Source organism: Phalacrocorax aristotelis, chromosome 15 (assembly GCF_949628215.1).
Source record: "Phalacrocorax aristotelis chromosome 15, bGulAri2.1, whole genome shotgun sequence".
Lineage (NCBI taxonomy): Eukaryota > Metazoa > Chordata > Aves > Suliformes > Phalacrocoracidae > Phalacrocorax > Phalacrocorax aristotelis.
Genome location: NC_134290.1, coordinates 1,511,316 through 1,528,055, shown reverse-complemented (window position 1 = coordinate 1,528,055; position 16,740 = coordinate 1,511,316). Strand labels below are relative to the sequence as shown.

At 42.7% G+C, this 16,740-nt stretch overlaps 1 protein-coding gene across 9 annotated transcripts; it reads left to right on the top strand.

The window, feature by feature from the left end:
- Nucleotides 1–1,131: 1,131 nt before the first annotated feature.
- RNF185 (ring finger protein 185) lies at nt 1,132–16,632 on the top strand. 9 transcript variants are annotated; one of them, XM_075110507.1, is made up of 10 exons: nt 1,134–1,783; nt 2,580–2,703; nt 5,035–5,113; nt 7,129–7,360; nt 8,936–8,954; nt 9,610–9,722; nt 10,265–10,319; nt 12,418–12,535; nt 13,910–13,957; nt 14,065–16,632. In XM_075110507.1, the coding sequence occupies exons 4-10, from the start codon at nt 7,179–7,181 to the stop codon at nt 14,160–14,162; spliced, it is 633 nt and encodes a 210-aa protein (XP_074966608.1). In that variant the 5' UTR covers nt 1,134–1,783; nt 2,580–2,703; nt 5,035–5,113; nt 7,129–7,178; the 3' UTR covers nt 14,163–16,632. The 9 variants fall into 9 exon arrangements, with proteins under 9 accessions (XP_074966609.1, XP_074966608.1, XP_074966607.1 ...); XM_075110508.1 differs by lacking the exon at nt 5,035–5,113 and having other exon boundaries at nt 1,132–1,783; nt 7,170–7,360; XM_075110506.1 differs by lacking the exon at nt 5,035–5,113 and having other exon boundaries at nt 1,135–1,783.
- The last annotated feature ends 108 nt before the right edge of the window (nt 16,633–16,740 follow it).

Below are 16,740 nucleotides of genomic sequence, written 5' to 3'. Positions count from 1 at the left end.
TGGGGTACAGTAAATAAGTCACTACAGAAATGCTTAATAACATCACTCCATTCTTCTGAGACTTGAAACAGAAATAAAATGTTAAAGTTGTCACTGGGCAGTGCAAATATTCCTGGGCTATGTTGTCTACGGCAGCAACTGTATTTCTTTTCAGATTGCTGTAGTTATCCTACGATACCCAAACAATAAAGACTGTACTGAGCATTGCTTATTCCCATAATACCAAAAAACAACCTTTTTTACTTCTTATACTGAAATTCTTTTGACTCTAGACATCCAGAGCGACTAGTCTAAGCTGGTCCAAATTTCATAAACACATCCTTGGTTTAATCAGCATCCAGAGGATACCATTTATACCTTGGAGGCCTTGTTAGCTTCTTATTAATCTGATACTACACTGAGATGCCAAATTTTTGCTTGAGTGCTGAAGCTGTGCCAAACCGTGCTGCTTTACTGTCTTGTTGAAAGTGAGATAGCCTGCTTTGTTAGAGAAATCTTTGCAGGCAGCAAATACACAGCTAGCGCGGGTAGGACAGCTTTGCAACACATGTCCTAATGCCATAAGCACCATCGTTTTCAGGTACTAACTTCATCTTCACCTCAACTACAAATTTTCCAGTGTGATACAACAATATGTATGGCAGTTCCAGGAGGGGTGCTGGGTGACGCCTTCAACATGGGTCTTGCCAAGCCCACAAGCTGAAAGTGGTGTGAAGGCTAAGTAACACCTCCCAGCTTGCATGTTCCAGCCTTCACACTAAAGCTGTGTAGTCTCAGACCACCTCAGCCAGCAGACAGGCCTCAGACAATATCCTTGGTCTCTTTCTGACAGGCTCCCTTGGCACTAACCTCCCTCCACTTCCTAGCTATTCCCTCGTGAGGCTTGCCTTTAAGCGGGAGACCTTGGTTTAGGATTCACCCATTCTCCACTGTGTAAAACGCCAAGCACCTTTGGACTGTTTTCCGCCTCTTTGTCCCCAGAGCAGGGGCAACGGGTTTTCTTCAGAGGTGGCGCCTCCGTCACTTCCCTCAGCTCTGACCTCTCCTTCAGGCACCAGGTCTCTTCTCTCCCTCCCTTTTGCCTCTCTCTCCGTCTTTGCGGTTGCTCACAGCTCTGTAAAATACCTTTGTAAAACTCTCTGTTCCCATCCTGGAAACGCTTCTCTGCTCAGATCCTAGCGCTCTACACGCACATTTGAACAATGTCATCTCAAAGCCGCCACTTTCCTTCCTTCCTTCGCTGCTCGGGCCGAACATTTCCCGGCCTTAATAAGTATTTTTTGCTCTTTTCAGAGGCCGGTGTTCGGACCCAGCCGCCGCAGCACCTCCCGATGAGCAGGCAGCAGAAACGCAATTGAAACACGAGTCCGAATCCACGCGGATCGCGCGGGGGGGGGCAGGGTATGGCGGTGGTGACAGGGCGGGGGCTGTACGCCCCACCAGCCCGAGCGGGTCCCACCGGACCCGACCCCCGACTGCGGTAACACCGGCCGGGGGGCCCGGTCCGGGGCTCAGGGGGAGGACGGGCGGCCCGGCAGCGCCAGCCGCCTCCTGCCCGGGGAGCCCTGCGCCGCCGCCACCGCCCAGTTTCCGAGGAGCCGCCCCCGGGCAGTCCCGGGGAGCCGCGGGCGGGCGGAACGCGGCCCCGCGGCCCGGCGCGGTGGCGGGGAGGCCGGTCCCTTCCGCCAGGGCCGGGCTTCCGGGCGATCAGGTGACGGCGGCGGCTGGCGGGGGAGCGGCTCCGCGGCTCGGGGCTGCTGCGGAGGAGCGGCGAGACCCGCCGGTGAGTCCAGCCCAGCCGAGCTTGGCCCAGCGGGTCACGGCGAGTGGCGGAGGGTGGGGGCAGCCGCGGCCGGGTGGCGGCTTTGAGACGCCAAAGGAGCGGGCGGGATCCGGGGCCGGGGCCGCGGGAAGGCCGGAGCCGCCTGAAGGGACGAGGCGGGGGTGGTCGGAGCGGGGCGGGAGCCCCGGCCTCGGGGTTCGGGGGGCCTCCGGCCCTGGTCCCGCAGCCCCGATGCCGCCCCGGCAGGCCCGCCGCTCGCTGCCGCAGCTCCAGCCCGGGGCTCGCCGCCGCCGCCCGCCGGGGTTTTCACCCGACATCCCCGGTTCCCGCGGCCTGCTGGTACCGGGCCCTCGCCCTGCGGCAGGGCTGAAGCCCCCTGCCAGGAGGGGGGCCTTACTCGGCGTTCGGTAGCGTCTGGCTCTCGCTGTGGTAGCACGGCGTCAGCTCCTGGTACGTGCCGTCCTGGGTTTTGTTTCTGTGTGGAATTGCTTGTTGCTTCTTAAACCACATCGTAGCTTTTTTTTATTATTATTGTTTTCACATTTTGCGGCTAACCAGGTCAGCTCCCTTAAAAGGTATTTCATGCTGTATGTAGCACTCCAAACCAGGAAAACGCTCAGGCAGAATTACCCAACTGGTTGTATCAGTTTTCTTTTTTTTTTTTTTTCTTTGCACTCTATGAGGTAAGAGGATAAAATCTTTGTCTAAAGATCTGTGCAACGTTTTATTGGCATCTGTCTTACACTTTTACGGAATAGTTAAAGACACTGCTTTAATCGCTTGCTCTTTTTGTTAGTTTGTAACAGTGCCGTGCCTTTGCGAGGTATACTGAATCCTTAGAGTTGCCAGAACAGCCTTTCAGCAGGGCGCTTATCCTGGAAGCAGCAACTGTATCACAGAGGTACCCTGCAGAGTCCCAGGTAATGAAACGAGGCCGGTTCTGCGGGACCAAGCAATCACGCACACTTGTGTCTTGGGACCACTTTATGGTCGTATTAGAAGCGGGTATGTGATGCTGTACAGGTTACAGGAAGTGAAAAGATGAACTTGGAAAATGTTTCCGAGGTGGTAAAATGTAACGTGTTTGGGGGACAGAATAGAGTAAAAAGGTAGTGAGAGATACATCTGTGCTTAATGGTTAGCAGCAGGACTTCAGTCGTGTCTGCTGAGAGCGTCTAACAATGGCTGTCAAGCAGCAGATGTTGATAGTGCCTAGAAGAAAGTACAAGAATCAGACTTTTCTTAAACTTATGGGTGGGCTTAATTATATAAACTCTGAGTAATATATTTAGATAGAATTTTTAATGTTAATATTCCTTGTATAAAATTTGTCATATGCGCCTGAAAATGATATTGCCACTGTAGCGATAAGAAAAATGACCCGACAAGTTTTCCTTTTGATTTGAACAGCAAAAAAGTTCAGAAAATAAATCAGAACTTGTTTCAGAAACAAACTAGATTTGGATTATTTCAGTTTCAGTAATCCTAGGTAAAGTAAGATTCATTAGGAAAGAAATACGGAAAAGCAAATTTCTAGTGGAATTTTACACCCAGCAATGCTCTTTTTATTTTGTTGTTCTGTATTAGATACTGCAAAGAGGAATAAACTTTGTTTTTTGTTAATAAACTAGCCAGAGCCCTATAAATTCACTGGAAATTTTTCTCATTGCTTGAGAGATGATTAAAAAGTAAATACTTCAAACATCCTGACATTGTAGTGCTGTGAACATGTATTCTGCAGCTGTTTCATGCAGCTGATGTTTGCTTCTAATTTATATTCCCCCTCTGCTTTCTCAGGTTGAATTCTTGTTCGCTTGCTGTTTCCAGTGGGTTTTTTTGTATGCTTTAACTCAAAGTAGAACTCTCCCAGTCTCTCTTTAAGTGTTTCTCTTGTATTTTTAGTCAGGTCAGTGTACTTTAGCAAATGCAGTCATTTTTCATTTGCTGAGGTCAGAGACATGATCTTTTACAGTAGACATTTGGCTCACGTTTTCCTGGTGTGCAGTTGCACCCACTAGATTTATAGATTTAGTTTTTAAAGTATTTGGGTAAAAATTCTTTCTTATTGCCTGTTAGTGAGAGATACACACAGTACATAGACTTCCCCAGTTTCCTGTGCTTACTTCTTTCACGGACCTCCTGTGCTCTCAGTTGTCATGAAAATTTCAGGTCCCAGTGTGCCTTCTGGTTCTTGGAGGTCCAGTTTCACCACCTCTTTCAGCCATGCTTATTATTGGTGGGATTTGTGCTGGATCCCTAAACATGTATCTTCACTTCCATGTCGTCTTCACACTCCACCAGACTTTTTTTTTTTGTTTAGGAAGACTAGTTGAAAAAGGGTTCTCTGTTTCTTAACCATTCAGCTGCTGCCACTCTTGATTTTTTGGATGTAGTAAATGTCAGTGTTTCAGTCCTTTTCAGAACAGCCTGTTGGGATATCATAGGGGTCGTGATTTAAAGGAAATAAACAGATAATATAGATGACTTTTAAGTAACATACTGTTTTCCTGTAAATATCTAGAGTGCAAAGAAGCAAGAAAAAAGATGATCTTTGAATGCTTGCAGTTAGATCACAGATGATTTTTATGTCCTTTCACTTGTTTTGTTTGCTACTCAACATACATCCAGGGTTGGTTTGGAGACCTGATCTAAAGGACAAGGGTTTAGCAAACCTGGGCTGGCAACTCTAAATTCTGTTTACTTAACCCCAAAGAGATGTTACATCCTGGTGTACTCATACTCTTCCTTCTGAACCCTAAACCAAAAAGCAAACCAAAAAGCAAATGGGGTTGGTTTGGCCTGTTGTGTTGGTTGGGGTTGGTTTTTTTTCAGTTTATGGTTTGGTTGGTTGGGTTTTTTTTTTTCCCCTCTAAAAAGTTTTCTCTCAGATGTTAAGTAGTTCAAGTGACATTAGAACATTTTTGAGCTTGTTCTATACTCAGAACAAGTTGAATTTGCAGAAGAACTACTGTAGGATTCACAGACCTGCACAAATGACACAACATATGATTATCAAATGTAAGTTTGGTCATCGGATGCTGTTTGATGCTTGCTGCTCTGTATACATGCAGCATGAACGATCTGCAGATGAACGGACCCCAACAGCACTTGTTATAGACCTAGTTATGTTAAACAATATTCCATGGACAGGAGAATGCTTTTATGAGAAGGCTTTTCAGAATAAGATCGATTACTTTTATTGTGGTATTTTGATATATTTTTGATATTTTAAATTGGTTATACCCTAATAGGTCATCAGACCCAATCAGCCTATGGAGAAATAATTAGGAGAGGATCCCAGTACAGGCTACAGAATGACCTTCTAGGAGCGTAGGTTCAGTGCCGCTTGTGTCATATCGTTTTGCCCTTTCTTCTGTCTCAGCCGTCTTTATGCCATTACATTATGATGCTCCTATGGATTTCTCTATCATCCTTCTTCATACTTAATGATTTATTTACTCTTCATAGTTACTAAAAGCTAAGAGTTTTTTAAGTAGGTGTTTGTGAAGATACAGATTTTATCTTTCTGATGAGTTTCCAGATTTCTGGTGTTAAATATAGGGAATTTAATTTGGAAAAAAAATGAACTTTTTTTCCCCACCTTGGTTTTAGGGACACAGAAATTCATTTATTTGCCTCTTCTACATACTTTCATTGTGTTATATATGAAGATATAAAGCCAGACGCTATCCATAAAATGATGCTGGTGTTTTTTACAATGTGTTGAACTCCTTAGTTTTAAGGTGGTTTTCTCAATTTTGATATTAATTCCCAGCAAATATATATAGGTCCAGGCTGGTAACTTTTCATGCATTAAACTCTGAGCAAGATAGGTTGAAGATGCTGGTAGTAAGGATGTGTGAAAAATCCAGGCATCTTTAGCATACAGTTTGTGGGCTGGCAGCATTTCCATCTGCCTTGAACTAACATGAATTTTAATTTTGTACAATGAACTGTGTTGCTGCTGAGTGTAAATGAAGGCATGATGTGAAATGCTGAGAGTCAGCAGTGCTGAAAGCAATGTATGTTGAAGTACAGCAGCTGTGACTACAAAGCTGCCCTTCTGGGACACTGTGCAAAATGGTGTAACTGAGTGAAAAAGCTCTGCAAAAATATATTTCACTTGCAGTAATTGAGTGTCTTCGGTGAAATACCTTTATGAGGCTTGAGTATGATGCTTTCTTGACCATGCATTGGGACTATATTGTATGAAAAAAGCTGTTGACAATAACAAGTAGAGATACTGAGGTTTTATTTTGCTGCCCTGCACCTGTGCTTCAGCACTGCTACAAAGAGGGGACGCTAAGGACAGCCTTTAATTCTTGTGGGGTAAGCTTGCAAAGAAATGAGCTTCTGAAAAATTCAGGTTGCCTTTTTAAAATGCTTGACTGTGTGTGCACTTGTAAAAAGTTCAGATAATCACCTGTTTTCTCTCTCGCAACCTTATCTAGGTATTCATATCACTGCAGCAGTGACATGATGTCAGAGTTTCATGAAAAGCACAGTGGAATATTTTAAACATTTTTGTTTTGGTGAATTAATTTCTGTAACTGCTGAAACTCTCTTAGTTCTTGGATTAAAAATCCGGTACTGGTAGAAGTGTTTGTTTCTGGAAAAGTAAATGCCTTGTGCTGAGTCTCAGAGTTTTAGGTACTGTGGAATTTGCATATCTAGGAATTAGACTGTAGAGGTTGTTGCTACTGAAATAAAATAAATGGTGTTCTTCGGTAAACATGATGATGTTGATGAGAGGTGAAAGCATGTTAGTAAAATTAAAGCACATAAAAGTAAAATTTTTGTACTTCTGCATTATTACTAGATTAGAAATGATTGATAGTTTGAAAGTACTAGAAATGTTCGGTAGTCATATCAACACACTGCTGTAATAGCAGCAATATAACGCTGATGAGACAAGTCCAGTACTGAGCCACCTTTGCTTGCCACTATTACCAAACTGTGAATTGCTTCATGATTAAATCCTGTTTCAGAATGCATTCACAGTTATAACTTGCATTGAATTTTTGGAAGAGCATGTATGACTAGGTGAGCTCATTCTTCATAAAGGCAAATGGCCTTTATGAGAAAATAAAATGGTTTTGTTTTTGGCTGTGTATCAGTAATTTTAAAATACTTGTCACATATCAACCAGCTCATACTACGGGTCTTTAAAGTAGCTTAGTTTCTAAAAAAAGATCCCTCTTGGCTATGTTGAATCCTATTGTTGGTGGGTATTGTTTAAGCACTTCTTAGGTAAATCACTACCAGTTTGGAACAGAACAAGAATGCCATGTCACAATGCCAAGAAGTTGCTTGGTGGTTATTTTTCCCCCCTTTCTCACTGGTAGGATTCCAACAGGAAAATTTTCTTGACCTTGTGTCTGGGTAGCTCTTGAGGATGGCAAGCAAAGGACCCACGACTTCTACATCAACAAAGAACTCTAGTACTGGAGGGACCAGTGGCAGCAGCAGCAGTAACGGTGCTGGGGACAATGCTAATCAGGACAACACTTTTGAATGCAACATCTGTTTAGACACTGCCAAGGATGCAGTTATCAGCTTGTGTGGACATCTCTTCTGGTAAGTACTCAAGCCCCACAGATAAACCAAAGCACTGTATATTTCTCTGATCACATAACAGCCTTTTTAGATTTTTATAATTCTAGTTGTCAAATAAAGTCCCTTGTTAAAAATTAGTAAGGACCATGGGTTTGGTTTAGGAGCAGTTTGGCTGTTGTTCTTTGCTCGTGTTCCAAGGAGTGGGTTTCTTGAATCTTAAACTTCCTATACTTGTGGAATATATTGTAAAAGCAATCAAACAGGCAGCCCCGCATAGACAGTTCAGCATTCATCAATACTGCTTGGTTATGCGTGTTGTTTTATTTGTGCTGTCTGGTCTAGCATAGATGTCTTGTTCAGACCTGAATTCCTTTCTAACCTGTACATACCTAAATCCGCATCTGAAACTAGGTTAAAATTGTAGCTTGCTTTTTTTTTCCTTTGAAACCATGAAAAAGAATTAGATAACAAGCTTTTTACGTATGGGCTATTTGTCTTTTCCCAGGGTATTGCAGTTGTAATACTAACTTTTCAGTTCTTTGATCTAACTTGGGAAAGTATCACACAAATATAATAAGCATGCAGCATTTCTTATTTGGGTAACTTTGTCAATATACTCTTTCTTGAATATTAAGAAGTTATTAAGGTTTGACATGGCCAAATGTTTTTTTGTTTTGTTGATTTTACTCAGTAGGCTAAATTATGCTCTTCATTAAAAAGGGGCTTAAAAGAGCATTTATTTTCTGTGTAAATGTATGTACCGTCTGAAAAATCCAGGTTTTTATTCTGGGAGATGGAAAATCAGTTGCTGATAGCATGTTAAAATAAAACTTAAAATTATTGCACAAAAGGATTTGGAATAATAGAACCTTCAAAATGGCATGTATCTTGTCTGAGTAGTGTTGTCAAGACCACTTTGAAAGCAGAGAGCTGCTTAGCAGTTTTCTCGTAACTTGCTTGTTTGTCTTTGACCTTTTTTAAGTTGCCATACTAATATAATCTTAAGAGTAGTTCTGTATAATGGGATTTTCTCTGCCCTGAGCAACTGGGTCTGATCTCAATAGCTGACCCTGCTGTGAGCATCAGGTTGGACTAGAGGCCACCTGAGGTACTGTCCAGCTAAAATTATTCCGTGATTCTGTGAATGTGGCCAATGTTTTAGCTACATGTCCCTTGTGTGACTTCTTTTAAGATCCTGAAGTCTCATTAGTTACATCTTCCTTATTTGCATGTTAGCTCAGGGATATCTTTTCATGGTATCAGAAAAGAAAATCTTTAAAGTCTAAGCCTCTGTATGGGCCTCTGGTATACATGAGGACCCACGAATCAAAGGTGATATGCAGAGAATCATGTTAGCAACTTAGTTAGATTGCATAACCTGAAAAGACCAGTGGAGATTGCTCTTGGGCTGTGCTTTCAAAAATTATTTTAATGGGAGGTTATGGAACTGGTGCAGCTGGATTCCAGGGTTCTGTTTTCTCCAAGCTGTGCTGTCTGTGGTACACTTATACATTTGTTGGCTAGAGTTGACATCAACTAATTCTATTTCCCCTCTTTTTCTGCCCTGTGAACAAATTGTCCTGGGAATGCTCACAGTTGGCCTTGTTTACACCAGGTAAGACAGGTTTCCTTTTACTTTGTCTTTCATCAGCTGCTGTTACTCAATAAAGACCTTGGTTCTCTGGAGTATCCCCCTCTTTTCAAATGTGCTGCTTTCTCTCCAGGGCCACTGCACTGTGCTAATGCAACTTCATGCGCAACACCTTGCAATCTGCTCTGTCAGCAAAAAGAAAACTTAGAATCTGTTCCACCTGCCTCCCACTTCTGAGTTTCTTAAACACTTGAGTCTTTCCCATTTTGGTAGGAGAATTATTGTAGGCCCATCACATGGGTTTAGTTTGCAGGCTTAAGTGCTGAGTATACTTCTCTTTGCACATGTAGTAGTGGGTTTACATTGTGGTACAATTATAGAAAAGGTAGATGAAAGGAGTGTATCTACACTAGCCCTTGGCCTATGCAGGACTGTTGGTACTGTTTATTTCTTCATATTTCTCCAGTGTAGTTCTGAGTGTGTACACATCAGCAAGTGAATCATACCAGAACAATAGCTGAAATGCCAATGCTTTGGAGAGTACTTTGCCATTAGTAAAACGTTTTGTTCCGTGGCTTTCTGAGAAATTGCTGAAGTCTCTGCCTGGCTTCAAATGAGGTTTGCATGTTGTTGTTTTCATGGTCTTCTACTAGTTTTCTTATAATTTCCTTCCTTTTAGTGGCTAGAGACCAGGCCAAACAGACAAGTGTGTCCTGTATGCAAAGCAGGAATCAGTCGAGATAAAGTTATTCCTCTGTATGGAAGAGGTAGCACTGGGCAACAGGATCCCAGGTAAGAAGCCTAAATACAACTATTTTTCTGTGAAAATTAAAATAGATGAATCTTTAATTTAAGGTCTTAAGATGAAAACACCGAAGTGCTGGATTCACAATTCGAAACACTGTCAAAAGACAGAGAACTGACATTTCTGCAAAATATTTCTGGCTTTTTAGGGACTGGATTTGCATACCTTGTTTCTTGTTCAGCTGGCAATTTATTTTAATTTGAATTGAGTGTTAATTATCAGTTACAAGTGGCAAGTTGCAATGAATGTTACCTGACTGGAGAAGCTTATATAAAATGTTCATGTCTTCAGTTTCTAGCCCTTGCAATGGGAGATCTTTTATTCAAAAGTGCAATATCTTAATTCAGTGATGTGATGCTGAAGGTTCATATAGCTGGGTGGTTTACTCGCTCACATGCTACCTCCAGTTCTGCCACAGCATGGCCCTGTGAGAGTGTGCTCTGTGTTTGTTCTGTCTTATTAGCCAGGGTATTGCAGGTGCTGTTGTCATGTATCCTTGCACTTGAGCTAATTTCACAACTTCCCGCAGAGAGAAAACTCCACCACGACCCCAAGGACAGAGACCTGAACCAGAGAACAGAGGGGTAAGTGAAAAAGCTTGAGCAGATAAGTTGTTTTTATTGATGGTGGTATTTATTCGTCCTGGAGGACGTAATGTGTGCATGAGATCCTGTAACTTATATTCTTGCTCATCCCCGGTAGGTTGTTAACAAATAATTGATAGCTGCTTTGTGGCAGAAGACTCCATTCCTGTAGTACTCTCTAGCATCGCAAAGAATGGGCTAACCTGAATCGTGCTTCATGAGAGCAGCCCTGTGTGGCATCACTGGAAATGCTTTTCTCCATACTTGATTGTTCTCCATACAGAAATCAAAGGAACAGTTTGCTTTGAAAATTCTTTGTGGAAGTATATTTCCGTCAAACTCTACCTGTCGTGAAAATATGTAATCCATGAGTGAACTTAAGTTTTTGGCACTGACACCTGCTTCTAGCATCTCTATGGATATTACTGTACAGAGAATGTAGATAGCTGTTGGATACGTGTTAATTTGAAGAGGGGTTTTGTTGAGGAGATTACATAGAGAGAATGTAAACAGCAGTTGGCATAGCTTGAAGAGATGTGGGAGTAGCCAGCAGGACAAACCAGTGTTCTTCAGCAGGTTGGCAGAGAGTGTGACCTGATGAAACAATTGCATATTTCTGTGTAACTTGGCCTAGGGTCCTCAGAGAGCATTTGTATACCTCACGCTTCAGGCAAACAACTCAGCTGGGTGTGATTAAGGAACGTTTCTGTATTGAATGGACTGGGAACTCAGTTGTTCTCTCTCACTGGGGAGTTGCCTTCTTATTAAATCAGCTGCTATACCTTGTTTCAACCTTTTAGCTGGTGCTGCCATAAGTCAGAGGAATCTGGTATGAAGACACATGAGTGGTCATGCTGCCGTCCTGTTTCCTATAGGTGCAGGACCTGCCATGCAGAGTGCTTTGCTGTCCCTCATAGTTAATGGCAAAACACTTCAGAAGAGCATAGTCAGAAGACTAACTCCTCAAATCAAGGATCAACCTAGAAATGTCTGGCTTATATGAGTGAAATAATCTTTGGAGGTGATAGACCAGAGGGTTTTCAGAATTGGTATTACTGTTTTAATTCTGACACCGGAGGACAGTTTGCCGGATTACAGAACATGGCAACTGTAGCTGTCATCGGTTTTTAAACTGAAATTAGTTCTCAAATGGTACACTGCTTTTATGTACCAGGAATCATCTTTATTCAGAAGACTTCTGACTTGATGTGGATTTTCAGTCTGGATCCCATAGGGGTCAATGTTGTGGCATTGTAACTCTTCCTTTTTTCCTCCTTTCCTTATGTCTTGCATTCCTGCCCCAGGTGACTTTATCTGCCACCTTAATTTGAGCCCCCCTGGTAATTTTTTTTTTTCTTGGTAAATATAAATTGCCTCCCACTGGCACTTTATTGAATGTTTAAATGATGCACATGTATCATGAAAATCAATGCAGATTATTTTTTTACAATGCCTTTCTTACAGCTATATGGCTAATAGCTATTAATACATGTTTAAGGCATTCTAAATAAATTGGTAATGTTGATTTTTTTGATATATTGTCAGATATGTTTTGATATATTGCCAGGTGCCAGAGCAGGGGCACGGGCTGCCCAGAGAGGCTGTGGGGTCCCTCCCCTGGAGACATTCACACCCCGCCTGGACGTGGTCCTGTGCCCCTGCTCTGGGTGTGCCTGCTCAAGCAGGGGGTGGGACGGGATGAGCTCCAGAGGGCCCTTCCAACCCCCGCCAGTCTGGGATTCTGTGACATGTACTATTTTAGGCTGAGAAATGTTACAGAAATTCTTTTTTTAATTTGCGGTCTTCAAGCAAGAACTGGGGTTTCTAGTTTTCATTTTCTCAGTTTTTCTCATTTTCTGTCATTTTCTTTTGGGTTGCCCTGGCAAGTTTGCTACTGTGTGAAACATCTGAAAACCAGGAGAACTAAGGAGGTATTTAACAATAGTGTGGCAGACTGAAAGTTGCCAGACAGTATGATTACTCCTTCAGCCATAGGAAAGCCAGTGAGAGGGAATGTCTGCACTTTTAAAAAATATTCCAAAATAGGCTTTAAATGATTGGTACTTTTTTTCCTCTTCTGTTGCTTTGTTCTCTGCAGGGATTCCAGGGCTTTGGGTTTGGCGATGGCGGCTTCCAAATGTCGTTTGGAATTGGGGCATTTCCCTTTGGTATATTTGCAACAGCATTCAACATAAACGACGGGCGACCTCCTCCAGGTACCAGGCATCCTGTCTTCTCTGAGAGTCCTGTCACAAACAGATGTTTTACAAACTCCCTTGTAACTTTTAAACAAATACCCTGCTAAATGAAAAAACTTTCTGAATGGTAAAGTAAATCAGTGTTGTATACACAAACACAAAATGAGGGGAAACACCCAGTAGAAACATAGTCTATGCCTTACAGGTTTTGTACAAGCACTTATCTAAGAAGCAAGTTTGTCACTTCCATATGATTTGCTGAAGGCCCTGTTGAGAGGAAAGTGGGACTGGAGAGGGACAGTGGCACTGCAGACTTCTCCCCTTTAATTCAGATGTCTCCTCTGGTATTTCAGCAGCCTCGCTCTGAAAAATGAGACCAATTGGACTAGAGTTTCTACTACTAATAAAAAGGAGACAGTAAGGATATAGAAAGGAGACCTGTATCTTGAAAACAACAGGAAAGGACCATTTCCTGAAAGATGAGAAGGAAAAATTTAAAATGGTGCTCTGCACCACAAAATAACGATAGCAAAGATTGTTCATTTTTCAGAAATTTATCCCTGAGAGAGTCATCTGTATTCCACAAGAAGTAATTTTCTGGTGAAATAATTTCACTTGCTTTAAATAAGAAAAAACAATTGGGTTACTTGAAGTAGTGGCCCTGCTCTCTAAAAATTAAGTAATCCCCAGAAAACCTGCTCCCCATCTGCACTGTAGACAAACTGAGTCTACCTGTTTTGAAAAAGAAAACCTACTGCCCAGGGTTTTCTGGACTTCCTCTGTGAAAGGTGGTGCCTGGCAAACCTTCTTCACCGTGTCACATAGCATAGGAATTACAAGAAACAGAAACACATTCTTCGTGTCATACCTGTGTTGCTGAGAACCTGTGCTGTCCTTGGGTCAAATTAACTTGCCCATTAACTATACTTCAGTGCCCACTGAAAATTTGTGCGGGGGTGTGACTGAGCTATGGAGTATGTAAATATATGCTGCTGTAACAGTCGTAATTTAACCAACTCCTTTATCTGCTTTTCATCTGTGGGTTCAATACAGCAGTTCCAGAAATTGTGCTTTTCATTAGTTCTCTTAGTCAAGGCTACACACACAGTTTTGACTGTTTTACCATTTCCTTATTCAGAGATATTTCGCCTTGATGGGGAGGAGCGCTCAGGCGGAGGTGGTAATGTTCCTTAGGGTGGAAGCAGTGAACTTAGTTCACTGTCGAGTGCTGAGTTAAGTCATTAACTTAGCTCAGTGCTATCCCCAGAAGTACTCTGAGCAGACCTGCCTGTACTCTAGCACTTGGAGCTGCCTGCTGCTATTAGTCATAAGCAGGTTTACCATGTGTCCTGCTTCAGGAAGCTGATGCTTGTCTTCCTTCTGATCTTCCAGTATGGCTGGCCGGTCTGAGGGTAGGAAATAGCAACAGTTTCTCAGCAGGTATATTCCTTGCTTATCTTTCAATTTATGAATGTACTATGTTCAGAATATACATGATTCCAGAGAAGAGGAAGGAGCTGAACTGCTTTTTACTTCCTGTTTTCCAGCTGTTCCAGGGACTCCTCAATATGTGGATGAGCAGTTCCTATCCCGCCTCTTCCTGTTTGTGGCTCTGGTGATAATGTTCTGGCTGTTGATTGCATAAATCTTTTCCATTATTCTGTATATTCATGGCCATCAAGGCCACTGAACAGTTACAAACTGCATCCCCATCCCATTTTAAACCTCTTGGTGTCTGGTTCCATAGCTAACTATGGGCTTCAGGAATTGGTGGTACCACAGCACAACGAAGAATCTCACATTTTGCACCAGAGTTGGAAATTAAACATTGGTTAAAAAGCGTGTTTCAGCTCAGCTATCTTGTACAAGAGGTTCCTGCCATAAACCATGGGCCTAGCTTTGAGCTCTGCTCCTAGGAGTCCTGCTTTGAAACCCTGTGCCCAATCAGTGCCACCAGGTTTATGTGAAAGAGAGTTGCCCTGAGGTAGACTGAGCAGGTAAGGAGACTCCTGCAGTGTGATCAGTATCTCATGCTGGACAACCACTGCGGATCTGCCAGAGCTGTGGATGTTGTTTAAGTCTTCACATCAACATCCAGCCTTCTTCAGGAAATCATCTGCAGCGCTGCTGAGATTCTTTGGGCAAGGCATGTGATGAAATGGAAGCAAGTTTGGAGACTGGTTTCTTTCCTTGATGTTATTTCCCAGCAGAATGGAAAACCCCTCCTGAAGCGGTTCTAATGGCTGTTAGAAGATAACAAATTTATGCTGCAATTTTTTTAAAGCCTGAATTTTCTGGAGCCAGACACTGGAAGATTCTCTCGTCGTGGAGCTGGGTGGGGTTGTGGAACAGTACGACGTACCTGTCTGCCTCACCCAGCCCAGTTCCTCACTGACAAAACAGTGTTGTCTTCCTTGGTTCTGCGCAGCAGCCTGTGGCTGCACTCATGGATAATCCCCTCACAGCCTTGTCACTGTAGCTACATTTATTCTTCCCAGGGCTTTGAGACTTTCCATGTGAGGTCATGTACTCCAAATAAAATCCTATTACAGATCTGAGATCAGCTTGTTTGGGCAGAGGAAAAAAAGGCATCTTTATGTCAGTTTTGAGGTTAAACTTGTCATACTGTAAAATTATACAGGAGGAAAAATGACATCCTGCCTTCGCTAGCGCATGGCACAGTAGGGAATATTTGGAAGAGCTTCTCCCTGCAGGTGCATACAGCTACTCCGTGCCACAGCAGAACGGCTGTAGTGCAAGAGCCTCTGCAGTTCCTACCAAAGATATTAATCTGAAGTCCTGGAGGAGACCACAACCGTTTATGTGCTGAGAGGAAAATATTTCCGAAGGTGAGCACTCTGTAGCCGTTTTGGAATCCTGTTGGATATACAGCTTTAAAGAGTACTCCTGATGTATTTGTGTAGATTCTTTCAAAGCTGCAAATACGAGAGATTCCCTGGCAAGGTGAACAGTTTTCGTATTTCTCTGACTAGGTAATTCCTTTTTTTTTTTTCTCTTATTATTTTTAGGTTATTTTGATTCAGATCGCTGATAGTCATAATGATTTCCTGTAGATGAGCATTGTGACTTCCTTGGCAATAGACAGACAACTGACAGAACAAATCAACTCACAGAAACATTCTTTCAACAGCTAGGGTTTTTCTAGTGTATGGATGAGGTTCCTGGGCAGGACACCTTAATTAATTGTTGTAGGAGCTTATTTATGTAATTATAAACTGTTCACTTTTAGTCTCGAGACAGAGGATGACTAAAGTTTAACTTGCCTACCTCCAAAATGCCATCTGGTAAGTCGAATGTTGCAAAGCTTCTGCAGGGTTTTGCCACATCTAGTCACATTTATACCTGACTCGATGATAATCTGGCAGAATATATTGCTCAACTATAAATAGTTGAAGTGGTGCTTCAACTTTTGTCGTGTGGCACTTTTGAGAAGCTTAACTTCTTCTGCATATGGTTCTTCTCAAGTGCATGTCTTGCTAACTAGGACCCTTTCTAGGAGAAAGACTATTTATTGTGTTCTTACAAACAACTGGCTTTGACTTCCTTTCGTGAGCAGGCAGCACCACCTGCTGATGAAAAGGGAGAGTTCATGCGATCGTAAAAGGGATGGGTTTCCCTTTTTGTATTGAGAGACACGATGCTAAGAGCAGAGGTTATCCAGGGAGGAGTACGGTATTCTTTTAAAGCATTTTTCCCATAAAGGGGAAAGAAAAGTGACTGTAATAGGTTCAAGAGGTATTGAAACTGATTTAACTAACACTTATATTTTAAAATACAGAATTTCGATGGCTTGGGTTTTGTTTTTTTTTTTTCCCATCTATTGGTGAGAGACATAATGGACTTAAACGGAGGTGGCTGCAGAAATGTGACTGAGAGCCCTTGTTTTCTGGCAATCCAAGAATGAAATAGTCTAAAAGTGTTAACGTTTTTGTTCCTACATTTTTCTTGGTGTGCTTTTTGTATTGTACCACTTCCCCGCCCCGTACTCAGACTGCACACGGCCCATACGGCTTGTTTAGTGCATTACCATTACTGTTCACTAATTTTCACTGTTGTGAAAGTGATTTAGAATTAAAAAAATGGTTTTACATTGACCGGAGCGTGAAGCCGTTCCTTTTGTGCTTCGCGGGCGGACTGAGGCCAGGCGCTTGCCCCGGCCCTACCCCGAGGATGAGAAGCGGAGGAGCCCCTCGCCGGTGCGT

Coding starts and splice junctions, on each gene's coding strand:
- RNF185 (XM_075110508.1), top strand. CDS start 7,179: ATGGCAAGCAAAGGACCCACGACTTCTACATCAACAAAGAACTCTAGT. Junction 10,320..12,417: donor CTGAACCAGAGAACAGAGGG/GTAAGTGAAAAA, acceptor TGTTCTCTGCAG/GGATTCCAGGGCTTTGGGTT. Junction 13,958..14,064: donor TAGCAACAGTTTCTCAGCAG/GTATATTCCTTG, acceptor CCTGTTTTCCAG/CTGTTCCAGGGACTCCTCAA.